The sequence below is a fragment of the Pimephales promelas genome, chromosome 7, assembly GCF_988280905.1.
Source record: "Pimephales promelas chromosome 7, fPimPro1.hap1.1, whole genome shotgun sequence".
Lineage (NCBI taxonomy): Eukaryota > Metazoa > Chordata > Actinopteri > Cypriniformes > Leuciscidae > Pimephales > Pimephales promelas.
Genome location: NC_142775.1, coordinates 26,908,017 through 26,929,555, shown reverse-complemented (window position 1 = coordinate 26,929,555; position 21,539 = coordinate 26,908,017). Strand labels below are relative to the sequence as shown.

General features: G+C 37.2%; 1 protein-coding gene and 1 long non-coding RNA gene across 2 annotated transcripts in view; both read right to left on the bottom strand.

The window, feature by feature from the left end:
* igsf3 (immunoglobulin superfamily, member 3) overlaps positions 1-11,193 on the bottom strand; it is a 193,589-nt gene extending 182,396 nt beyond the window's left edge. The window contains exon 1 of the mRNA XM_039652012.2: positions 10,593-11,193. Coding sequence (XP_039507946.2) covers positions 10,593-10,629 — 37 coding nt within the window. The 5' untranslated portion in view covers positions 10,630-11,193. The remainder of the gene's footprint in view (positions 1-10,592) is intronic.
* A 988-nt stretch (positions 11,194-12,181) lies between these two features.
* Positions 12,182-15,585, bottom strand: LOC148978356 (uncharacterized). Its single transcript, XR_016169299.1, has 3 exons — positions 15,111-15,585; positions 14,424-14,537; positions 12,182-12,376 (listed from the first exon to the last, which is right to left on the bottom strand). It is a non-coding gene; the product is annotated as an uncharacterized LOC148978356 (long non-coding RNA).
* Between the last annotated feature and the right edge of the window lie 5,954 nt (positions 15,586-21,539).

Genomic DNA, 21,539 nt, shown 5'->3' with positions numbered 1-21,539 from the left:
TGCTAAAAGCATGCTCTGAGGGTGAGCTGGTGGCAGGAATACACAGGTACCGCTTTGCCAGAAGTTGCTGAGTGGATGCTCCACCATGCCAGGGGGTTCAGTTCAGCTTCAATAGCCTGTTGGTCTGTAAAACCCTAAATAGCAACAGAGTAGGACTTCTTGAAAAAGCTGCCCAGTGTCATCTTCTGCATTTTTGGATGGTGATGGTGTAGCTGCTGCAGCATCTCTTCTGTACATCCTTAGAAACAGTACATCTGAATGTGAGAGAAGCTTGTGACCCTAACCCTATAGTGGAACTATTATAGTTTTACATGGTGTTTAAACATAATTAAGTGTGTATACAAAGCCATCCTACAATGATAAGAAACACCCATTAGCCTACTTTTTTTTAATCCTAATAGGCTAAATGACAAGCAGTGTCTCAGAACAAGCCGTTTGCAGATTCTGGGCAAAGTGACATCACTTTGTACAGGCCCCACCCACAACTGCTGACAGATTCTGCCATATTAGCAAAAAGAAAACGCTCTGAGCTAGTTCAACCCTGTCCACCATTTTAATCAGGCAGAAGCAGCTTTAACGACAAGAATGTCCTCTAAGCAATTCAGGTGCTTTGTTGTTGGACGAAGAGTGAACATAAGAGTCTTAATTTTCTCCCGACATCAAAGTTGATGATGCTGTGAATTAGTGGCAATTTTAACATGCAATTTAAAAAAAAAATATCTGTGGGATATTTAGAACTAAAACTTCACATAGGCCTACACACTCTGGGGATATCAGAGACTTTTTCCATCTTATAAAAACGGGCAGAAGAGCTACTACCGAAAAAATGTTGTTAAATATAGCATATATAGGTGTAGGCGGTATACCGGTTGGCACGATTGTAGGGATGACGAAATTAATCGTTTCTACGATACATCGCGATGCAGACGAGGACGGTTCGGTATTGGTTCAGTAATAGACCATATATAGTGTAAGCCTACTGACGCTTTTCTGATGACATTTGTCACATATGTGCTTTGTCACGGTAGCACTGAGAGGCATTTGAGGTGAGATGTGAGTGCGAGTAATTAAAAATGTTCTAACTACTTTAAAAGCCTACAACTGAGCACATTTCAGCTTTTATGAACAACATGGTAAGCACTACCTGCTCATGTCACGCACAAATAGAATATGCAGGAGGTAATATACCACTAACTTGATAAACCACCTTAGCCGTTTTCACCCGGAGCTGTTAACGCCTGGCAGAGCAGATGAGCTCCAACAACACCCGAATCCACAGCCAAAAACTAATTATTCACCTGGCCCAATAATTTTTTAAGTATCCATACCTGATGGTCAAATTACAATTATTCTGTTGTAACGTGTGATTATAAATGGATGATCATTCGTCACCTTCAACAGCGGACTCGGTACCATCTATAATGGTAACATCATACACTGATGAATGAGCGCTACTTTAAAATGAACATTTCATTCAACCAAAACATGATAACCGTAATCAAACTGAACCGTGAGACCAGTGTAGCTCCACACCACTACACGACTATTGTCTCTATTGCGTTTAAGTTCATGTGACATTGCTGCGCAGGCCCAAAAGCTTATCATTTGCATGCATTGCAGTTTAAAAATAAATAATTTTAAAACTGTTAAAGCGCAATAAGGAGTGACAGAGAACTCAAGTCACTATATGTGCATGGCACGCTGTCTTGAGATAAATTTTGTCACTTGTTTACTTGTTTTTTTTTTTGTTTTGTTTTTTTTTTACTTGGGCTATATTAGGTTTTTGTGATAATTTAAATTGGTGACAAAAATTCTCAAATTTCAATGGGGTGAAATATTTATATCATAAAAGCCTTATTTAAAGCAAAAAATATATATATATATATATATTGTGATATCATTAGCATGATATAAGATTTTGGTCATATCACTCACCCCTAGGCACTAGTAAATTGTTTAAATGTCTTGTCTGGGTGAGTGGAAGGCTTTATTTAGGGGTGTGGGTGTTTGGGGGTCATGCAATTGTGTGTGTTCTCAGCTGTTTGGAGGTCGGGGGAGGAGGGGGAGATTTCTTAAAGAGAAATTCAAAGTCACTGCAACACACAAAACAACTTGAATGAGTTACAACATGCAGGAAAGACTTATGCCTCAGTTTCTTGGTCAGATCTTGAGAGGTGGTTTGGTCTTCCATGATTTTCTGTAAATGTGGAAGAGCCAGAGGCCAGTGCCAGGCAAGGATCAGAGCCAACTACGAAGATCATGTATAATAGCTAAGGGGTGGAGAAAAGAGCTTACCAACTCCAACCCCCTACTTTCCATTTTGTTTAGATCTAATCTGAGCCACTTCAGGCAAGCACACACCTACCAGCACACACAAATGCACAGGGAAGGAACTAAAAATAAACTACAAAAAAAGAACCTGAGAGTAAAACTTGTATGTCTGATCCCATCTGAAACCAGGCCTGATGTTCTTAACCATATTTTTAAATATGATACTAGGTCTATGTCCAATAGTTTCCACCAATCAACAAACATCATGTAAAAAGATAAGCCCTTTACATCATCACATACACACACTGCATACTGGGAGCTTGCATACTGGGACCAATAGTGTTCAACATGCAATTGTTTGTTCAGACAACTCTTTTAGACTAGTTGGTACAAGATTTAAGAATATTGGTTATTGTGTTGATTCAAAGTAGGCTAATTCACATTTTTATTATGTATAATTCAAAAGCTTACATTGTAAAAAGTAATTGCTTTTTTAAGTGTATATACAGATCTTCACCATGGTTCTCCCGAAGAGTGGAAAATGAACAGTATGCCATGAATGCATAAACACGTGTAGCGCTGGCCTCATCTCAAGGCAGTCCTGAACGTACACAGGATGTAAGCCTATCAGACAGATGATAAATAGGAGCCTAGGACCCTGGTTATACACTCATGGCTAAACATTCATGGATCAGCATTCTGGAGCAACAGGTCATTCGGGAGTCAGGCAGCTGAGAGTTCCTTCAACTGTCATGGTATTATCAGTTTTTCAAAAGAACGACAATGTCCTGCAACAACAGAGTAACACTGAAGAGCCATGGCAAGATAGCAGAGTGTTGTGTGGGAGGTGTAAATAGCCTCTCTAGAAAGAGTGCAATGACCATGTCCCTATGAACACAGTGTGCATCTGTGCAATGTGTGTTCTACAAGAATCTTACACACCACTGGGACTCTTAACTGCATTGTGTTGAAGTTGAACACTGGGTGTAAACAGCACTGATGGCTTTGTAGAGCGCTAACATGGCAGGGTTATAGAAAAAGCATTACTGTTTCAGCGGTCAACCAGTCTGTCCTCCCCGCTCTGACCAAATCCATCCATAAATTTTAAACTTTATATATATATATATATATATGTATACCACAACAGGACCACAACTGTGCTAGGTTTGATTGCCTACATTTTCTGGAATCTTCTACCTGATTCACATCACTGGGTGTCCTGAGTAATGACAATCTGTCTCTGTGACAGCTCTAGGCTCTGTTACCAATCAGAAACCCTGTCTGAGATGAATTTTGCTGACAGGTCTTTGGAAGGTGGAAGTTTTGGAGTGAGCCAGGTTTTTCTATCTATGCCACCACATTTTTTTTAAAGGGGTCGCATTTTGCCGTTTTACAAAGTCTTAATTTTATTTTTGGGATGTACTAGAATAGGTTTTCATGTTTGACTGTTCTAAAACACATTATTGTGTTACATATTTTCCATTATTGCAGCACCTCTCTTTCCAGTCTGTCTTAAACACTGTTTAGTTTCTGTTTTGTTGAAACCTCTCCTTCCAAAATACAAAATGTGCTCTGATTGGTTAGCTGGCCCAGTGTGTTGTTATTGGCGCACCACTTTGCGTGTGTTCTGTAAAGTCACATCCCTTACCATAACCGCGAGTTTCATCTGCTCAGGTTTCATCTGCTCTGCTTTTCTCATACCCCTTCGAGCCAGATTCAGACGCTGAGAGAACCTTTGTGAACAGGAGGATTGTGCAGAACCTTTGCAAGAACAGGATTTTACAGGACATTCAGAGTGGTAAGAACTGTGAACAGTCTTACAAAAGCAAGAGCCCCGTAGCTAAACACTACATCAACACTGTAATGTTAGCTAGCAGGTTAGTGGAGCCAAACAGCTTTCCTGTTGTTTACATCGTAGTAACAACATAAAAGTTATAATATAAAACACAACAACAAATAATAAAACATACAGGTTGTTATCCATAAACAACTGATTGTCCTGACGAAGTGGGAACTGCAGTTTTTAAGGAGAAGCTTTTGTGTGTAACCAGCATTACTCAGGTTCTGGAAGCTGTTCTCCGTAAAATGTGCAGCACACAGATAAACGTTGGGGTTAAAATGTTCAGGAACAGTGTTAAAAATAGATTTAAATCACACTTTTCTAAGTTTGTCTACCTTAAAAAAACCAAACAAAGGGGTTTTGCACCCGTGGTGGAAAAAAAAAAAACAGCATCCCGAATGGCACCAAGGCGCTAAAGCAGGTCTTTGTTTTCTCTAGTGCAGCCCAACCAGCCCTCACCCCCTTTTATAAAGACAATGCCCCTTTTTTGCATATTATGTGGGCAGGGATTATTTAAATGAGTGACATTGTGACTTAGTCCCAACAAGCCATTTGCTATAATTCTTGAAGTGTTTTCTGTGAAATAAATATCTCTATTTGGAGTGGACTTTGAGCTTTGTAACCTTGCAGATCTTTTTATGCTCAAACAGCAATGTTACACACTAACTAAAGTTGAAAAAGTGATAAATCATAATAGGACCCTATAATTAAAAAAAAAATTCAAAAGGATACACAATTTGAATCTCTCTATGGCAGTGGTTCTTATTATAAATGCTAAAAAGACATTAAATGAAAATCATAATTTAAAGGTTCTATATGTAACTATTTTTTATAAAATGAATCCTTTTTTGATTGCCTGTGTTTGAAGGGGTTGTAATCACACATTGCAACGATCCACTTTTCGGGTTTTGCCATTACCTCTGAAGGCCAATATTCTTATTTATATGCGAGGTCTCCAGGTCGGATTTCCTGCGAAATCCATCAGAAGTGACGTGCATGCGCGCTCCCGAGTCCCGAGCCTCTCTATCCTACAGTCTATCATGCGAATAACGGCACTTCAGCTGACGACATGGAGTCTGATAACCCCCCCAATACGTCATGCCTCCAGCACAACAGACTCCAACACAAACTCCACATAAATATAAAAAACTAAAAAAGTTTTATCTGCTCAAGCTCGTCAGGCAAAACGTGAATCTGATCGACTCCAAGCGAAAACGCGGATCAACATAGTAAACTCAAGTGAAATAACAAGGTAAACTACAACATTACATGAATACAAAATAATGTTCCAGGATAACATTAGTATAACATTTAGTATGTAACTTATTTTATTTACTAGATCTAACGTACTGACTAATGTCGTCATCCCCCTACCATATTGTTTATACACATTTCCAGACACGTTCAGTACAGTATTGTTACTTCCTACGATCTTACTGATACACTGAAACTGTTCAGTTTAGGTCACTAACCGTTTTCATTATCATATTATACATTCAACTATGTTGACATTGCTGATTATGAAAGATACACGAATAGTTAGAGAAATGGCTTATGCTATATAACATCACATGTAGGCTAAATGCAGTTTATTGTAACATTATGATCATGGTACGAGCACAGAGCATTACTTCAACGTCAAGCTGAATAAAGTAGGCTATTATTGTACCTGCAGTGGGAGTTTACATTAGTTTCCAGCATGTGTGATAATTCAGCCCGATCTCATGAAAGTTCGTATCTATGGCACGAATGTCATTTCTCGTGGCATTTATACGCCAAAAACAGTTTTTGCATGTATATGGCACGCGATTTTCGCGTACATATGATACGCACTTTTTTGCGTATAATACGCACGAACTCCCCACCCCCCTCCCCCCTAAACCTAACCCAGGGTTTTTTAGTGTGTACCATATACACGAAAAAAACACTTTTGGCGTATAAATGCCACGAGAAATGACACTCGTGGTATAGATACGCATCTTCATGAGACTGTGTTGGATAATTTCGCGTTGCGTTGAAAGTCTCCGTGTGGCTGGTAGTGAATGATTGCTCGCTCTTGAGATTGAGCACGAGCGCTCTTGTTGCATTCTGAAACATCACCGCTAGAGTTCGCTAAACGTTGCATTCAGCACCTTTAAATAAATGGTTAATTAATTTAATATTTCAATATTCCCAGTTTCTGCTAATAAATAAGTTTGAAAACAAGCAGCTTTACCATAAATATAAAAGAACATTGTGTGATTCTGAATTAGAAATAGGAGAAAATTAATTGATGGTTTTTTTATTCTTAATTGTGGAAATGTGATTACACATAAGCAAAGCTAATTACATATTTCACCATTTTGTGACCATTTTGCCTTTGGTTAGAAAGCTATAGCCTTGTTTGTCATACTAAGTACAGCTTACTGGTTACAGCTTTTTTTGATGAGCTAGAAAAAATATTGCAATAACATGCAATGTTTTTAACAGTCATTGCAGATGGTGGATATGATGCTTCAGGGGGGTATGATCATGACAAGGGCATGTAGCTTAGTTGAAGTTAGCAAAACGGTGTAAGACGGCTGAAAATGCTTACAGCACCTTTAATTTCCTCTATATTTCTAATAAAACTAAAATCCACTCAGTGAGGCTTTAATAAGGCCAGCCTAGTGAGTGTTGGGAAATGAGAGCATGGCGGGGGGGTGTGGGGGGGGGGGTATACTTCATGCAGGGAAGCTAAGCTCGGCTAATGCGCCGGAGTCAGTGGGAGTCTAATAAAGACTTCAGAAAAACACCTTGAATAATCTCACTCCCTAGCACACACTTTTTTTCCTTTCTATCATTCTCTATGACAGCCTCCTCTATGGTGCTCAAACAGCTGAATTAAAATGGATGGAAAGTATTTAAAATTTGCATAGTGTGTTTTTTCAAAAGGGATAACATTTCTTCTGGGTACCACGTTTTTGCATTACACTGTGATCAGATAAACACAGTTCAAGACTATCTAGCTGCTAACACATACAAACTGGACCTATCCACAGAATACCACAAGTGTAACATCTTGAGATGTAAGCATTCATGTCACATGATGGTCCTAAAAAAAGCATTTCCCATGAGTGAGGAAAGCTAATTATAAATACAACAGAGACAATACCATGAAAAAAGCTTTTTACAGTAGTGTTTACCAGTTTGTGGGCCTATTAACTTTGCGTGAATTCGGAAAGTCTTTATTGCCTCTCCTGCTGTTTTGCGAGCAGTTTTAGAGAATATCACAGGAACAGGGGGTGGTGGGAAGCATTTCACTCCAAATGAGAACCTGAATATTTTCTCCTCCTGTGTGAAATATTTGCTTCTCTAACATACTGTTTGTGCATCTGGAAATAAGCTGTTCATGCACATCTATTCTTAACAAGTTTTTTTTTTTTTTTTTTTACTTTTTTTTTATTATTATTAATCTAGAAATGTTTCTTTATTATGCCTGAGAAATGTTTATTTATTATTTGTATGTTTTTATCTGTTTTGTACTGTATGTTGCGGTGAGCCAAAGAAAAATTTCCAACCCGGTGGACAATAAAGATTTATTCTATTCTATTCTATTCTATAAGTTTCCTCAAAAACATTTGAGCTCCTCTGCGTCCACACTTAATGTTTAGAAGATGTTCACTACTGTCTGAAATACGATCATTTGCATGTAATTTAATAAAAACTCAAAGCGAAAGAACCAGTATGAATCAAAGATGATCTAGGGAATTGGTTTTCTACAATATTGCAATACCAAAAGTGTTCGTTTGATCAAATCCACCTGCTGAGAGCAAACGCAAAATCATGGACCTCAACAGATTTTCAAATGAAATTATGAGAGCCAACAGTAACCAATGTTTCATTTTCACCCAGTCCCCTCCCTGGCCCTGCAGAACAAACATGCATCTTGTCCAAGAGGGTACAGCCATCTGTTGTTTGTTAGGAGGTAGAGAGTTTGTGTGAATGAGTATGACGGTATTTGCGTGTGTGATGAGGGAGAAAAAGGGGACAAAACTAATGGGGGAGGGAGTTATGTAAATGCAGACATTAATGGTTTTGTCTGTGACTGACACTTGGGGAAATACTGCGAATGAGTGCTGACAGCAACTTGAAAAGTGTTTTGCATGTGGAAAAGAGTAATGATTTATGAAATAACAGCTTGTTTCATCCTGACTCCACTTATACGTATGGAAATGGGGGAGACAATCTGTGGGGGGTTAGGTTAATCCAAAGAAAAAGTCTGAGTGCAATGTCATATTAACCTAGTTCAAGGGCAAAACATGCTTTCTCACAACACAAACACAGAGCTCCAGCTGTCCAGCACAGTCTTCCAGCAGAGTATAACCTAGACAATGGATTCATCATCAATAGGTCAGACAGAAAGATCATAAACTGTCATATTGGAATCACACACATCTGTTTTGACTAAATCACACACTCCTATGTGACTAAATGTGTTAATCAACCCAATGACACACCACCTCTGACGTCACACAGGTGAGTTTGAATCCAGGTGTGTGTGATGTCTGGCTTTCAGGGACAAGGTGCATTTCTGTGTCGTAATGTAAAACGTGTCAGCCCTCAAGTAGTAGGTTCAGATTTAAAACATGAAGTTATACAGGTGAAAGTTGTTGGGTGAATTAAAGGTGCACTTTTTGTTTACATTTAGCAGTTATCCATCAGAATAGTATCAGTATTTCTTCATGGTTATATTGTTGTTGTGGTTATAAATAGTAGTAGCAGTAACTGTGAGTTCAAGTCTTCCCTGGAATTGTAATCATTACAAGGTCAGTGTTGCTCAAATCACTTCGGTCAGAGCAAGATGGCAATATACCTTTTCAACAAAAAATACATCAAGGTTGGTACAACTGTACAAATCAGGTGTGTTTTTGCTTTTTTCACGAGTTTACACGTACATATTAGATGGAGTAAAGCTTTGTATTTGGAGTGTCCAAACTCAGAGTATTCCCCTCATGTATAGAAGTGATTAGAACTAGAAGTGTGGAAGAAGGGGTGGGGGAGGGATGCTGATAAACTGTCAACAAAAGGAGGTAGGTCTGCTAAGTTGATTAACTGAATGCTCTCCACCCATGTTAATTATGTTAATTATCTGAACATGCTCCTCCCAAAATTTGTTAATAAAACATAATTTGTTTCAACACTGAATCGTTATCTATGTATTTTCTATCATAATTGTACAATATTATCTTTACTATTTATTCATGGAACTTAGCTAGTTTTATTGTAAATTAAATCATTTCATACATTTCAATAAAATGTACCATCAACTACAGTTGCTCCATCCATATGTTTTCAAACTAAGATGCTCCCACCTTGAAAATTCAAGGTTCAAAGAAAAGTTTTCCACTCGTAATAATGACATTGCTGTGACTCATAAAAGCAATCAGTCTGAGATTACTTGAACGCACCATAACTACATTAATTTCATAACAGTGATATGATGTCAAAATCCTGGCACCCATGCCATGAGAGGGCAACCAGCTCCATGTAAATAAAATCAACTTTTTCTAGAGAACTGACATGCCTGAAATCCACAAATCATGTGAGTGAACTTTTTTAATGCCATTTCTCAAAAGTTCTGTTAATTTCTCTTTATTCAAAACATTTCTAATTAGCTAAAAAATACTGAGTTCACCTTTAAGAATGGAATGATCTGTAATGCCCTCAAATCAATCAATGCACTCCTGTGTATACTTGATTTAATGTCCCCCATAAAGGAACATTAATCTCCTGCTGGGCTCTCTAAACCAACATTAACCCCAAAACAAACCTCACTCTCTGACCAGAACTGTTGACACCCAGCTGCCTCCTGTTTGTCAAACTAAGTAGGGGGAAAAATAAAGAAAAACATTTCTGAGCATGCTGCCTGGGTCACAATCAACTTAGCCACTGACTGAACCACTGATAAGCATGGATTCCCAAACATTTAATTCACATTTACATCAATGCTGCTCATACTATGTACAAACACCATATCCGAATAGCCTATGTGTGTGTGTGTGTGTGTGTGTGTGTGTGTGTGTGTGTGTGTGTGTGTGTGTGTGTGTGTGTGTGTGTGTGTGTGTGTGTGTGTGTGTGTGTGTGTAGATGTTTGAGATAACCTGAAATATCAGTGGTCAATTTACTATCACTGTACTGTGTTCAAGCGGATGCAACTTTCAAGATGGACCGCATCAAAGACTAGGCTACTTAATATGCCAGTATTTACTTCCATAGCTGTATAACTTGGGTTTACATTAATCCACAGGCAGCGAAAAACGTCTCGGTATAGTTGAGATATTAACGTGTAGCCTACGCGTGATTGTATCATCTCAAATACCAGGACCATTAATCAAAAATGACACGAAAACTGCAACAAGTGCGTGTAAAGAAATAAAAGGGCACCTTATTAATCAGCTCAATTGGTCATTAAACAGTGAGGTCACGGCATGATGAAATATGTAGTAAAAACATAACTTACCCAAAACAAAGGTTATAATAAACCAATTGATATCCATAGTTCTTCTGTTTTCTGCCCTGGCGATTAAGTCCAGGTATTGCAGAGAAATGCAAGATGTATAAATTCCTAATCGTCACTCAGACCTTCCGAAATCAGCCCGGATAGAGTAATGAACGCGTACACCTGTTCGGACAGCGTGGAAGTGCGTATACGGACTCCACAACGGTTAAATTCTCCCGAGGCAGAGGACCTTCGCGCGGTGGTAAAACGGTTATCCAGCCTCGAACAACAGACTGTTTTTTAAGAGATGCTTATGTGATTGAATAAAGCTTTTGGATGGTTCTCTCCCAATAAATTACAGCAGCCGGTCAGGAATGAATCTGAAATAGTGAGTTAAACGCTGGAGTCTCCGCTTTCTTGTGCCGCTCTACAATTCCCACCGCGAACAGCCTATTGAGCCCACGCGCGGAGGAGGAAGAGTGAGACCAGTTTGTCCAGTTCGCGTCAAATAACCGGTTTGCTGTGGTCGTGGATAAACTTATATCTTTGTCAGACGGATATGAGCAGATGTGATGCCCTTGTCCGCTCTCCGTGAAGAGCGATACGGTGATGCTGCCGCTCCCGCCCCTTACAAAAAATTACTGCAGTTTTTTTAGAAGTAATACTGCATGTAGAAAATGCAGTTTTTTGGACACGAAAAAACTGCATTATTGCAGTATACAGTAGTTGGAGTACAACTGCAGTAGAACTGCAACATAACTGCGGTAGTATTACAATAATACTGCAATATAACTGCGGTAGTATTACAATAATACTGCAATATAACTGTGGTAATACTGCAATATAACTGCAGTAGTACTACAATAATATTGCAATATAACTGTGGTAGTACTCCAATAATATTGCAATATAACTGCAGTAATACTGCAATATAACTGCAGAAGTACTCCAATAATATTGCAACATAACTGCAGTAGTACTCCAATAATATTGCAATATAACTGCGGTAATACTGCAATATAACTGCAGTAGTACTACAATAATACTGCAATATAACTGCAGTAGTACTGCAATAATACTGCAATATAACTGCAGTAGTACTACAATAATATTGCAATATAACTGCAGTAGTACTGCAATATAACTGCAGTAGTACTACAATAATACTGCAATATAACTGCAGTAGTACTGCAATAATACTGCAATATAACTGCAGTAGTACTACAATAATACTGCAATATAACTGCAGTAGTACTACAATAATATTGCAATATAACTGCAGTAGTACTGCAATATAACTGCAGTAGTACTACAATAATACTGCAATATAACTGCAGTAGTACTACAATAATACTGCAATATAACTGCGGTAGATCTGCAATATAAGTGCAGTAGTACTACACTGCAATAATACTGCAATATAGCTGCGGTAGCACTGCAATACATAATTCGACTAAAGTACAATACTACTGAAATGCAATACAAATAAAATGCTGTACAATACCATTGTAATACAACCAGAATATCCCAAATAAGTAAACAAATCTGCAATAATGAATTAAGGTACAAAACAGTGAATGTCTCAAACTGCAATGCAACAAATAACGTGATTTTTATTTTTATTTTATTTCAAATAACAGGCTGAGAGTTAGACAATGTATTTAAAGTGTTTATTTACAAATCATGCAAACATCTTCCCCCACATTATTCAGAGAAGTTGTGTTTTTTGAAGAGCTTATTCTTATTCCACTTCGTTCTTTTCACTGCCTTCATCTCAGATGTGGAAACACAATTTTGGAAGTAGTCTGTAATAAACAAACAAAAAGAATCAGAGACAATCTTTTCAGTTACTCTTCACCACAGGCATATATTATGCTTAAAATGAATCTGCAAGTTAATGCAGGAACACGCCACTGTTTTTTGAAATAGGAGTTATTCAATGGAATTAATATTGTGCCATAATTAAACAAACAAATCCAGCATTTGCAAACAAACTCAATCTGCTTTTTAAAGGAAAACTCGACTCATAAACAAAGCAAGCAATGCGCAAGTGAAAAGGTCAATTTGAGCGAAAATGCAGTGTGAGACACTTGGTAGGGACGCAAATTATTGGATTTTGGCCGATATTCGATATGCCGATATTTGCAAACTCATTTTGGCTGATACCGATATTTATACACATTTCCCCCCATATAATAATATATATATATAAAAAAATACACGCACGGCCCGTGTACTTTTTCGTTCATTCATTATTCTATTTCGGAATGAAAGATGACATTTAAAAAAGGGTGCAACTTGGTTTTTTGTTTAAAAGAAAAAATCAGAAATGGCTGTATTTTGTTTTCCAAATGTATTGTTGTCATCAAACAATAGTATTAGAAAATTGGATGACATTTCCGATCGTTTTTTAATCTGTAATATTTATTTGTACATTTATTGTATTTCAAATGACTCGTAGCCGAAAAGTGATGGTCCGCCGAAGATTGATGGCCGGCCGCGGGAGCGCGCGCCGCGTGTTACATGTGTATCGCCCATTCACTTTACGAATGCAGTTGCTTTTATGTGGATCAAGCAGACATAACGTGCAAATAAACATCACTCACCCAGTACAACCATTATTACAACCAACCTTCAGTGATTGAAGCCTCTACTTATTGATTGAAAGGTTATTTCTGCCCTGAAATGTGTTGCTTATATTAATGAGGTTAAATCTGACTGATTATTACTCACCCAGTACTTTTGACCTATTAAAATACCTGTAAAGGGCCAATACAACCATTATAATGCAGTATTTTACCTGCCAAAAAGTGATCACTTGATTTAAAAAAACAACACATTTCAGAGCTAGATGGACTCTAATTTGACAAACAAACAAATTGAATGGTCTGAAAGTTAACTGGAGATGTTTTATTATTTTGTATTGGTACATCCTTGCCACGAAGATGTTTTAAAAAGTGTTGGGGAGAATATTGAACATGGCAAAAGAGTGGTGAGTGGTGACATGTGTTAATGTGATCGCCCCCTCATCAGCGCTCCGCTGGCGGAGGGTGGAAAATAGGCACAACACCGGCTCTGAGTCATTTGAAATTATGAAATTATGACTATTTTTGATCTAAAAAACATACTAACATAAGGGCAACCCAGGAAACATTATAAAATAATAATAAAAAAAAAATGTCAGGGGACCTTTAAAACTGCTCTAATGAGGACACTCGACAAAACTGACATTTTGGCACATATTGTGTGTGTGTTATGGTTTGTTCAAGCCTGAAAAAGAACTCGATACTGAAGCGCACCTTTTCCTCCACACAGCTGGACATTTAAGTTGCTGGCGCTCATGCTACGTTCACGGTCGTCACGTGCGCATAGTATATCCACCACATATTGGCAAGGCTCATTGGCAGAGATATTACTATCGGCCGATACCGATGATCATTAAGCTTTTATCGGCTGATACCGATGTCGTGCTGATGTCATCGTGCGTCCCTAACACTTGGCTTTATATAAGAGATCTCGGCTCAATTTTCTCACAAATGCAGTTGAGCAACTTCCTCTTCTAAAACAGTAGACAGCACTAAACTAGGTGATTAATTTAGTCTCCCAGGAGAAGCCCACTTGCCTTTGCATACAGCTGTGGAAAATGACCAGTGAACAGGTGTTTACTGTATCTTACTGTATCTATAATGAACCTTTTTGAGGTTTTCTTTAGCAAAATGTTATTCTATATCTAGACATATCCATATTAGATTTAATCTTATTGAATTACATCCTATTTATGTTAATTTATGGTTTATTGTTCAGCATTAATAATGAGTTTGAACACTCCAGATAAAAAGTTAAATTACTCACCCTCATGTCATTCCAACCCCGCAAGACACGGGGAACACAACTGAAGATATTTTTGATGAAATCTTTCTGTCACTCCATTGACAGTCTACACAATTTGCCCAATAACATGCATTTCTGGAAAAAAGCAGAGACACACAATTTTTAAAGTCTGTGAGAGCATATTTGTTTCACCCCAGCCATCGTCTTCTGTTTTTAGTTGTTACCAGTACATTTTCCTGGAAATAGCAATCACACAAAAAAAGTAAGTTAGCCTACTTAAAAAAAAAAAAAAATCTTTTCTACACATAATGTCAAACTACTGAACATAATTTGCTTGTATTTTCCAGTAAGTTAGTCGTGTCTGATATTTCTAATATTCCTGATATTAAATTTAAACAAGTAAAGTCACCGTGTATAGCACTTCAAACAATACAGATAACGTTAGTTTTAAAAAAAAAATGTGTTAAAAGTGATAGACAATATGCTGCAAAGGGCAAACATAAGTTACACAATCTGCTGTGACGCAGTTAACACTAACGTTAAACAGTGTAACGTTAAACCGGAGAATGGTAAAACTAACATAATAGAAGCGGCGTTTCCTCTTATTTTCCCACCGGGTTGAACAACATATACGTAAAGTCTTTTTTACACCAATCTAAAATAAAAAAAAGAGAAATATGAGGACATTATATGTTATAATTTACTCACCTCTAAGCTGAATGACTTGACAAGGCCTCGCGCAATGAACTTCTTTTCTTCCAGAAAACGCTTCTCTTCCATTCCACTTGTTAATGACCGTCGTCACCACGAGTAATGCTGTCATGTCTTCGTGTTTTAATTGTGATAGTTCATAAATATGAACCTATATGAACGATAATTTCAGTGAGGAAATCAACCAAACCATATTTTATGGAGCAGACACTACGCGGAAAGACGCTGACTGACAGTAATGAGCATCAGCTGCTCTCGAGACTCGTTGTCAGGACAACGCCCGCGGCGCGTGCGCGCGAAGGAAGCTCGTCACATGGGCTATGTCTCGCACAAAACAGCAGAACTGCAGTACAGTTTAATATTGGTAGGCCAAGACTTCAGATGCAAAAAACAAAAACTTCATCTGTCTTTTTTTGCTCCTTTATTTAGGTTCAGTAATTTCACTTTTTAATGGCAAAACTGATATCATTGCCTGAGAGCCCAATAAAAACAAAAAGATAAAAAAAATTGATTAGTTTTCTCTATCAAAAAAAAGTCTATCACTTTTTAAAGTGTATCACTGAACTGAAGTTATTGCAACTACTTCATTATACTGCAAATCTACAGTTGTACTGCAGTTTTACTTCACTATTCTGAAGTTGTACTTTTTGTACTGCTGTTTTACTGCAGTTGCACTTCAATGTACTGCAGTCACATTGTATCTATACTGCAGTTATACTTCGTTAATACTGCAAATCTACAGTTGTACTGCAGTCACATTATATCTATACTGCAGTAATACTTCGTTAATACGGCAAATCTACAGTTGTACTGCAGTCACATTATATCTATACTGCAGTTATACTTCGTTAATACGGCAAATCTACAGTTGTACTGCAGTCACATTGTATCTATACTGCAGTTATACTTTGTTAATACTGCAAATCTACAGTTGTACTGCAGTTTTACTTCACTATTCTGAAGTTGTACTTTTTGTACTGTGGTTTTACTGCAGTTGCACTTCAATGTACTACAGTCACATTGTATCTATACTGCAGTTATACTTCGTTAATACTGCAATTCTACAGTTGTACTTCATTGTACTGCAGTTATACTGCTTTAAACTGCAGTTTTACTGCAGTTGTACTTCATTGTACTGCAATTATTTTTCGTAAGATCACCTTCAGCTCTAGTTCTATTGTCAAACACAGACACTAGGCGGCCCAGCCCATCTCTACTTTCAATCATGTGCTGGTGTCTGAGGATATTAGAAGGGGGAGAAGAATAAGACCACTATAGTTGTGTCCCGGTCAAATAAATCTACTTCAGTCAGTCGTGGGGTGGATAAATCACTTTTGTTATCAGTAGGCTATCACGTTGCCTAGATTCAGTTGTCCTAGCGACGGCGCAATTTAGGCTATTCTCTGTTTTAGACGCACGCGTGCATTCAATTCAGTTCACTTTGGTGTTAATATCCAAAACGCTGCTTATTATCGTTAGAAATAGTGATTCATTTTAACAATTCACATATTGTTATTTTGCAGTCTGACAACATCCTCGCTTCGCATGGGTTATGTGTTGAAGGAAATTACACGCTTCATTTGTCGCCACTAAGAGAGCAGCGAGCTCTGTAAACAGTTGTAGTGACGTGTGTTGTTGACATTATTAGCTTACATTACACACGCGACCGCAGGTGAACGGATCAATTAGGAGAATTTTGAAATTATATTTCCTTTTGTCCTGCAGTTGCACTTTCAAACTATCAGTCCTCCCACCACCGGTAAATAACCCCGCCCTACTGACGTAGCGCCACCATAACCAACAGCTGCCCCCTAGTTTTGAATAGTCCTTGAAAATATAGGAGGGGGGGGGGGGGTGCGTTAATTGATCAATAGTGACAGTAAAGACATTTATTACAAAAAACAATAGGGGTGATATCAGGTAAAATGGGCCATTTAAGGTTTGGGGGTCCCAGCTCCTCTAGAATTTAGAGCCAATGACTGCAAAGGATTTCAAACTGTTGTCATAACTGTGCTTGACAAATAACAGCTAATAAGATTGTTTTATGGTTGGTATGGTGGGCGGGGGAATTCAAATCGAGACTACACCAGAAAGCTGCATGGTAAGTAGCCTGACATACTAAATTGCACTGAACTATTATAAGGATGATACATCAATAAAAAATAAAAAAATAAAAAAAAATAAAAAAAACTATGCATACTGTATGTCTCAATGGCATTAATCAGAAATAATGTTGTTAGTTTGGTATATAAACATATTTTTTGAAAAAGTGATGTTTTTCTTGGTGGCCCAATTTACCTTAACCCACTAAGGTAAAATGGGCAACATGGTTTCAGCTAAAATGGGCCATCATCTTTGACACACACAGACACATAGACACAGACTCAGACACACATAGACACAGACAGACTCAGACACACAGACTGACACACAGACACAGAGACTCAGACACACAGAGACTCAGACACAGACTCAATTTCAATTTTCAAATTGAAATCAGACACAGACACACAGATACAGACACACACACACACAGACTCAGACATACACACAGACACAGACACACAGACTCAGACACAGACTCGGACACACAGACTCAGACAGACACAGATTCAGGCACACAGACTCAGACACAGTCAGACACACAGACTCAGACACACAGAAACTCAGACACACAGACTCAGACACAGACAGAAACTCAGACACACAGACTCAGACATACAGACACAGACAGAAACTCAGACTCAGACACAGACTCAGACAGACACAGACTCAGACACACAGACACATAGACTCAGACACACAGACTCAGACACACAGACTCAGACACACAGAAACTCAGACACACAGATACAGATACTCAGACAAACAGACTCAGACACACAGAGACTCAGACACACAGAGACTCAGACACACAGAGACTCAGACACAGACTCAGACACACAGACTCAGACACAGAGACTCAGACACACAGACTCAGACACACAGACACACAGATTCAGACACACAGAGACTCAGACATACAGAGACTCAGACACACAGAGACTCAGACTCAGACACACAGACTCATACACACAGACTCAGACATACAGACTCAGACACACAGACTCAGACACACAAACTCAGACATACAGACTTAGGCACAGACACACAGACTCAGACACAGACACTCAGACACAGACACACAGACAGATACAGACACGCACGCACACACAGACAGACAGACACACACACACACACACTTTTTTTTTTAAATGGCACATATGAAATATTTTTGTTTAATTTAGCTGTATAAGAAATTGTGTTTAAATATAATTAATGATAAATTGCTATTTCCCTTTGCAATTTGACTGGCCCATTTTACCTGAACAGCTGGCCCATTTTACCTGAGACGGCTCATGCAAAAAAAGTCGGCACATCTGATGTTTCAAGAACTGTAGGGTCTAAATAATTGTATTTTATTACAAAATTTCAACACAAATGTATCAAAAACAGTCATAATTAATCATAAAAAAAACATGGATAAGGCATATATGGTATTGTATTATTGTCCCAAAACGATTAACCAAAAAGTGGCCCAATTTAGCTGATATCACTCTACATTTCAAATAAATGTTGTACTTTTCATTTATCAAAGAACCCTTATTATTCATAGTTATTGAAAATATAGTTTATAAGCAGCTGTTTTAACTGATTTTTTAAAATATAATAAATCTTTTTTGAGCAGTGGCATAAGACTGCCTGGCATAATGATGCTGAAAATTCAGCTTCAGAAATGAATGACATTTTAAAACATAAAAAATATTTAATTTTAAAATGTAATAATAAGGTACTTTTATCAAATAAATGCATCGTTAATGTTCATAAGCGACTTTCAAAAACATCAACTTTTTCTAAACCCAAACTTTTAAACAATAATGTATCTGCAACAAATTAATTTAGAAATCTATATTATCACAAAACTGTGTAAATTTATAAACTATACAGAAATACTGACATTAAACACAGATATTAACCTAGTACCAGACTGAACATAACATTACCAATTGAAAACAGGGGCATATTTTGCATGAATTTATTGTTGATCTCCAGCCACCCCCATTTCATTTTAACATAAACTGCATGTAAAACGAGAAACTAGTATGCATTTACATTGGAAAATCACTGTGCAACTACTTGACTTTTTTAAACAGATAAAAATTTGTGTGGGTGTTTTAAACTTGCTAGAGAACCTGCTAATGCAGATGATGCCATGATCACAAATCAAATTTTAAGCTAGATATTCAATTATACCTTTTTACCCTGCTTTTTTACTGTCCTGTAATTACTTAATATTTTTTAAATATACACTTCTGTCAAATCCTCCTGCAAATTATAAACTTTAAATTGTGCTCGTAATTTCATTTGTTGATCATTTCTAATTGATTAAATTGACGGCGTTACAACTCTGCAGCAGGTCTCCCTATTAAATGTTATTTCAGTATTTTCTTGATTTGAGTAAATAGTCAAAAATTGATCTCATGAGGACAGTTACTCTATTGTTATAGTTGCATATACAGTACTGCCCTGTTTTTAATTGGGAGTTTGCATGGGAAACAAATCATATTTGAGTCAATCTCAAGAAAGAAGATGTAATGAGAGTACAAGCATGTGCATTATCATTATATTTTTCACTATACCACTTCTTCATTCCTTACTATTTTTGTTTGTGAACATGTCTCGCTCTGACATTTAGACAGTTTTCCCCCTATTAAAATAGCTTTAATCACACATTATTATTTTACCTCTTTCAGGCGTAGAATACGTTTGTAGAAGCACACATAATTAGGAAGCTTGAAGATCTTAATTCCAGCATATTGGGAAGCTTAGTGAAGCAGTTCCTAGAGGATTTCAGTTGTCCTGCTCCCGGTGCCACCATTGCGCCCAAAAGCAAGACACTTAAGGTCTACATCCGCAATGAGGCTTTACAAAATCAATTCAAATCCAATCACTTAAAGGTCAAAGATAAGATTGCTGTCAGTCATTTGTTATATAAAGATTGATGGCTGAGTGTTTTATAATAGAGTAAGCGATAAAAATGTTAAACTTGCCATTTTTTTGCAATTACAATTAGTTTCATTATGAACAGCTTGTCAGTACTAACATGCAAAAACCCTTTAAAATGTTTACATGTTGTTAATTTTGCACTGGTCAATATAGCAGTGCAGCTCTGGTTGAATGGAGAGAGATTGAGATCCACAACTATTGCAATTCAAATCCCTCTAAAAGGTGATTGGGGCTTTCATAATTACAATTTATATCCAGGTCCATCTCCTCCTCCATTATTTCTATGGTAGTATTTGGCTAGTCAAATACTTTGTGCTTTTAATTGGTTTTGAGTTTTGATAACCTTTAAAAAAATTATATTCCTTTCTAAATCGCCTTTAAATGGCATCTGATATATTTGGCAGTTACCTGCATGTTTAACAGCTGTGTAGATATTTGTTCAATTCTATATATGAAGAGTTCAGATGCAAAAGCCTCTAAATGCCATTTGAAATTTTCTTCTTTAATAATGATTTTTATCAAACTTGTATATTTGAGTTCAGTAATTTCATTTAAATGCCAATGATAATTACCTATTAATTGTTATTTAAGTGAAATTACTGAACTTAAATATACAAGTTTGATAAAAATCATCATTAAAGAAGAAAATTTCAAATGGCATTTAGAGGCTTTTGCATCTGAACTCTCCACATGCTTCTATATCAGTTACACACAATATTGTTCTATATTTATATGTGCTTCTATATCCATTACACACAATATCAACAGTGCTTAAATCAGGAACCTTCACAAATCTTTGCAATGACAGATTGCACCTTGAGGCATTCAAATATACCTTCATTAATATCATCTTAAAATCATTCCCAAACCTCATATGTAAAATGCACAAGTGAGGAATTTGCTTAATAGTTTTGAGTCCCATAATGAGAAAAGGAAAAATGGTTTCATGGTCAGTTTTAAAGCTTTATGCCGACTTCAAGAAGCAACATAACACAGTGTTGTTGCCTCAGGGATATAGATTTGCTTAGGCTTTTCATCTGATGTTTGCATATTTTGCAGTGCATTCAAAAAGTAAATAAATCATTCATTTTCTCCATTTGCCGTGTCTCTGGAGCTCTTTTGGGGGCTCATAAGAGATACTGAGCTAAAATATATGAGAGCAGTGTTTATCTCTTCCCCTTCATCTCTTCCAGTCTGTACTATCATGTGTATACACACGTGTGTGTGAAGGGATACATGCATACTCATTAGCACGGGTAAAAAAAAAAAAGTGAATACAAAATGGCTACAACCATGTGCAATTATAAAATATTTAAATTTTACATTGGACATCAACCATGTCCTGTAAATCAAACTATGGCATTATTATAACCATGAACT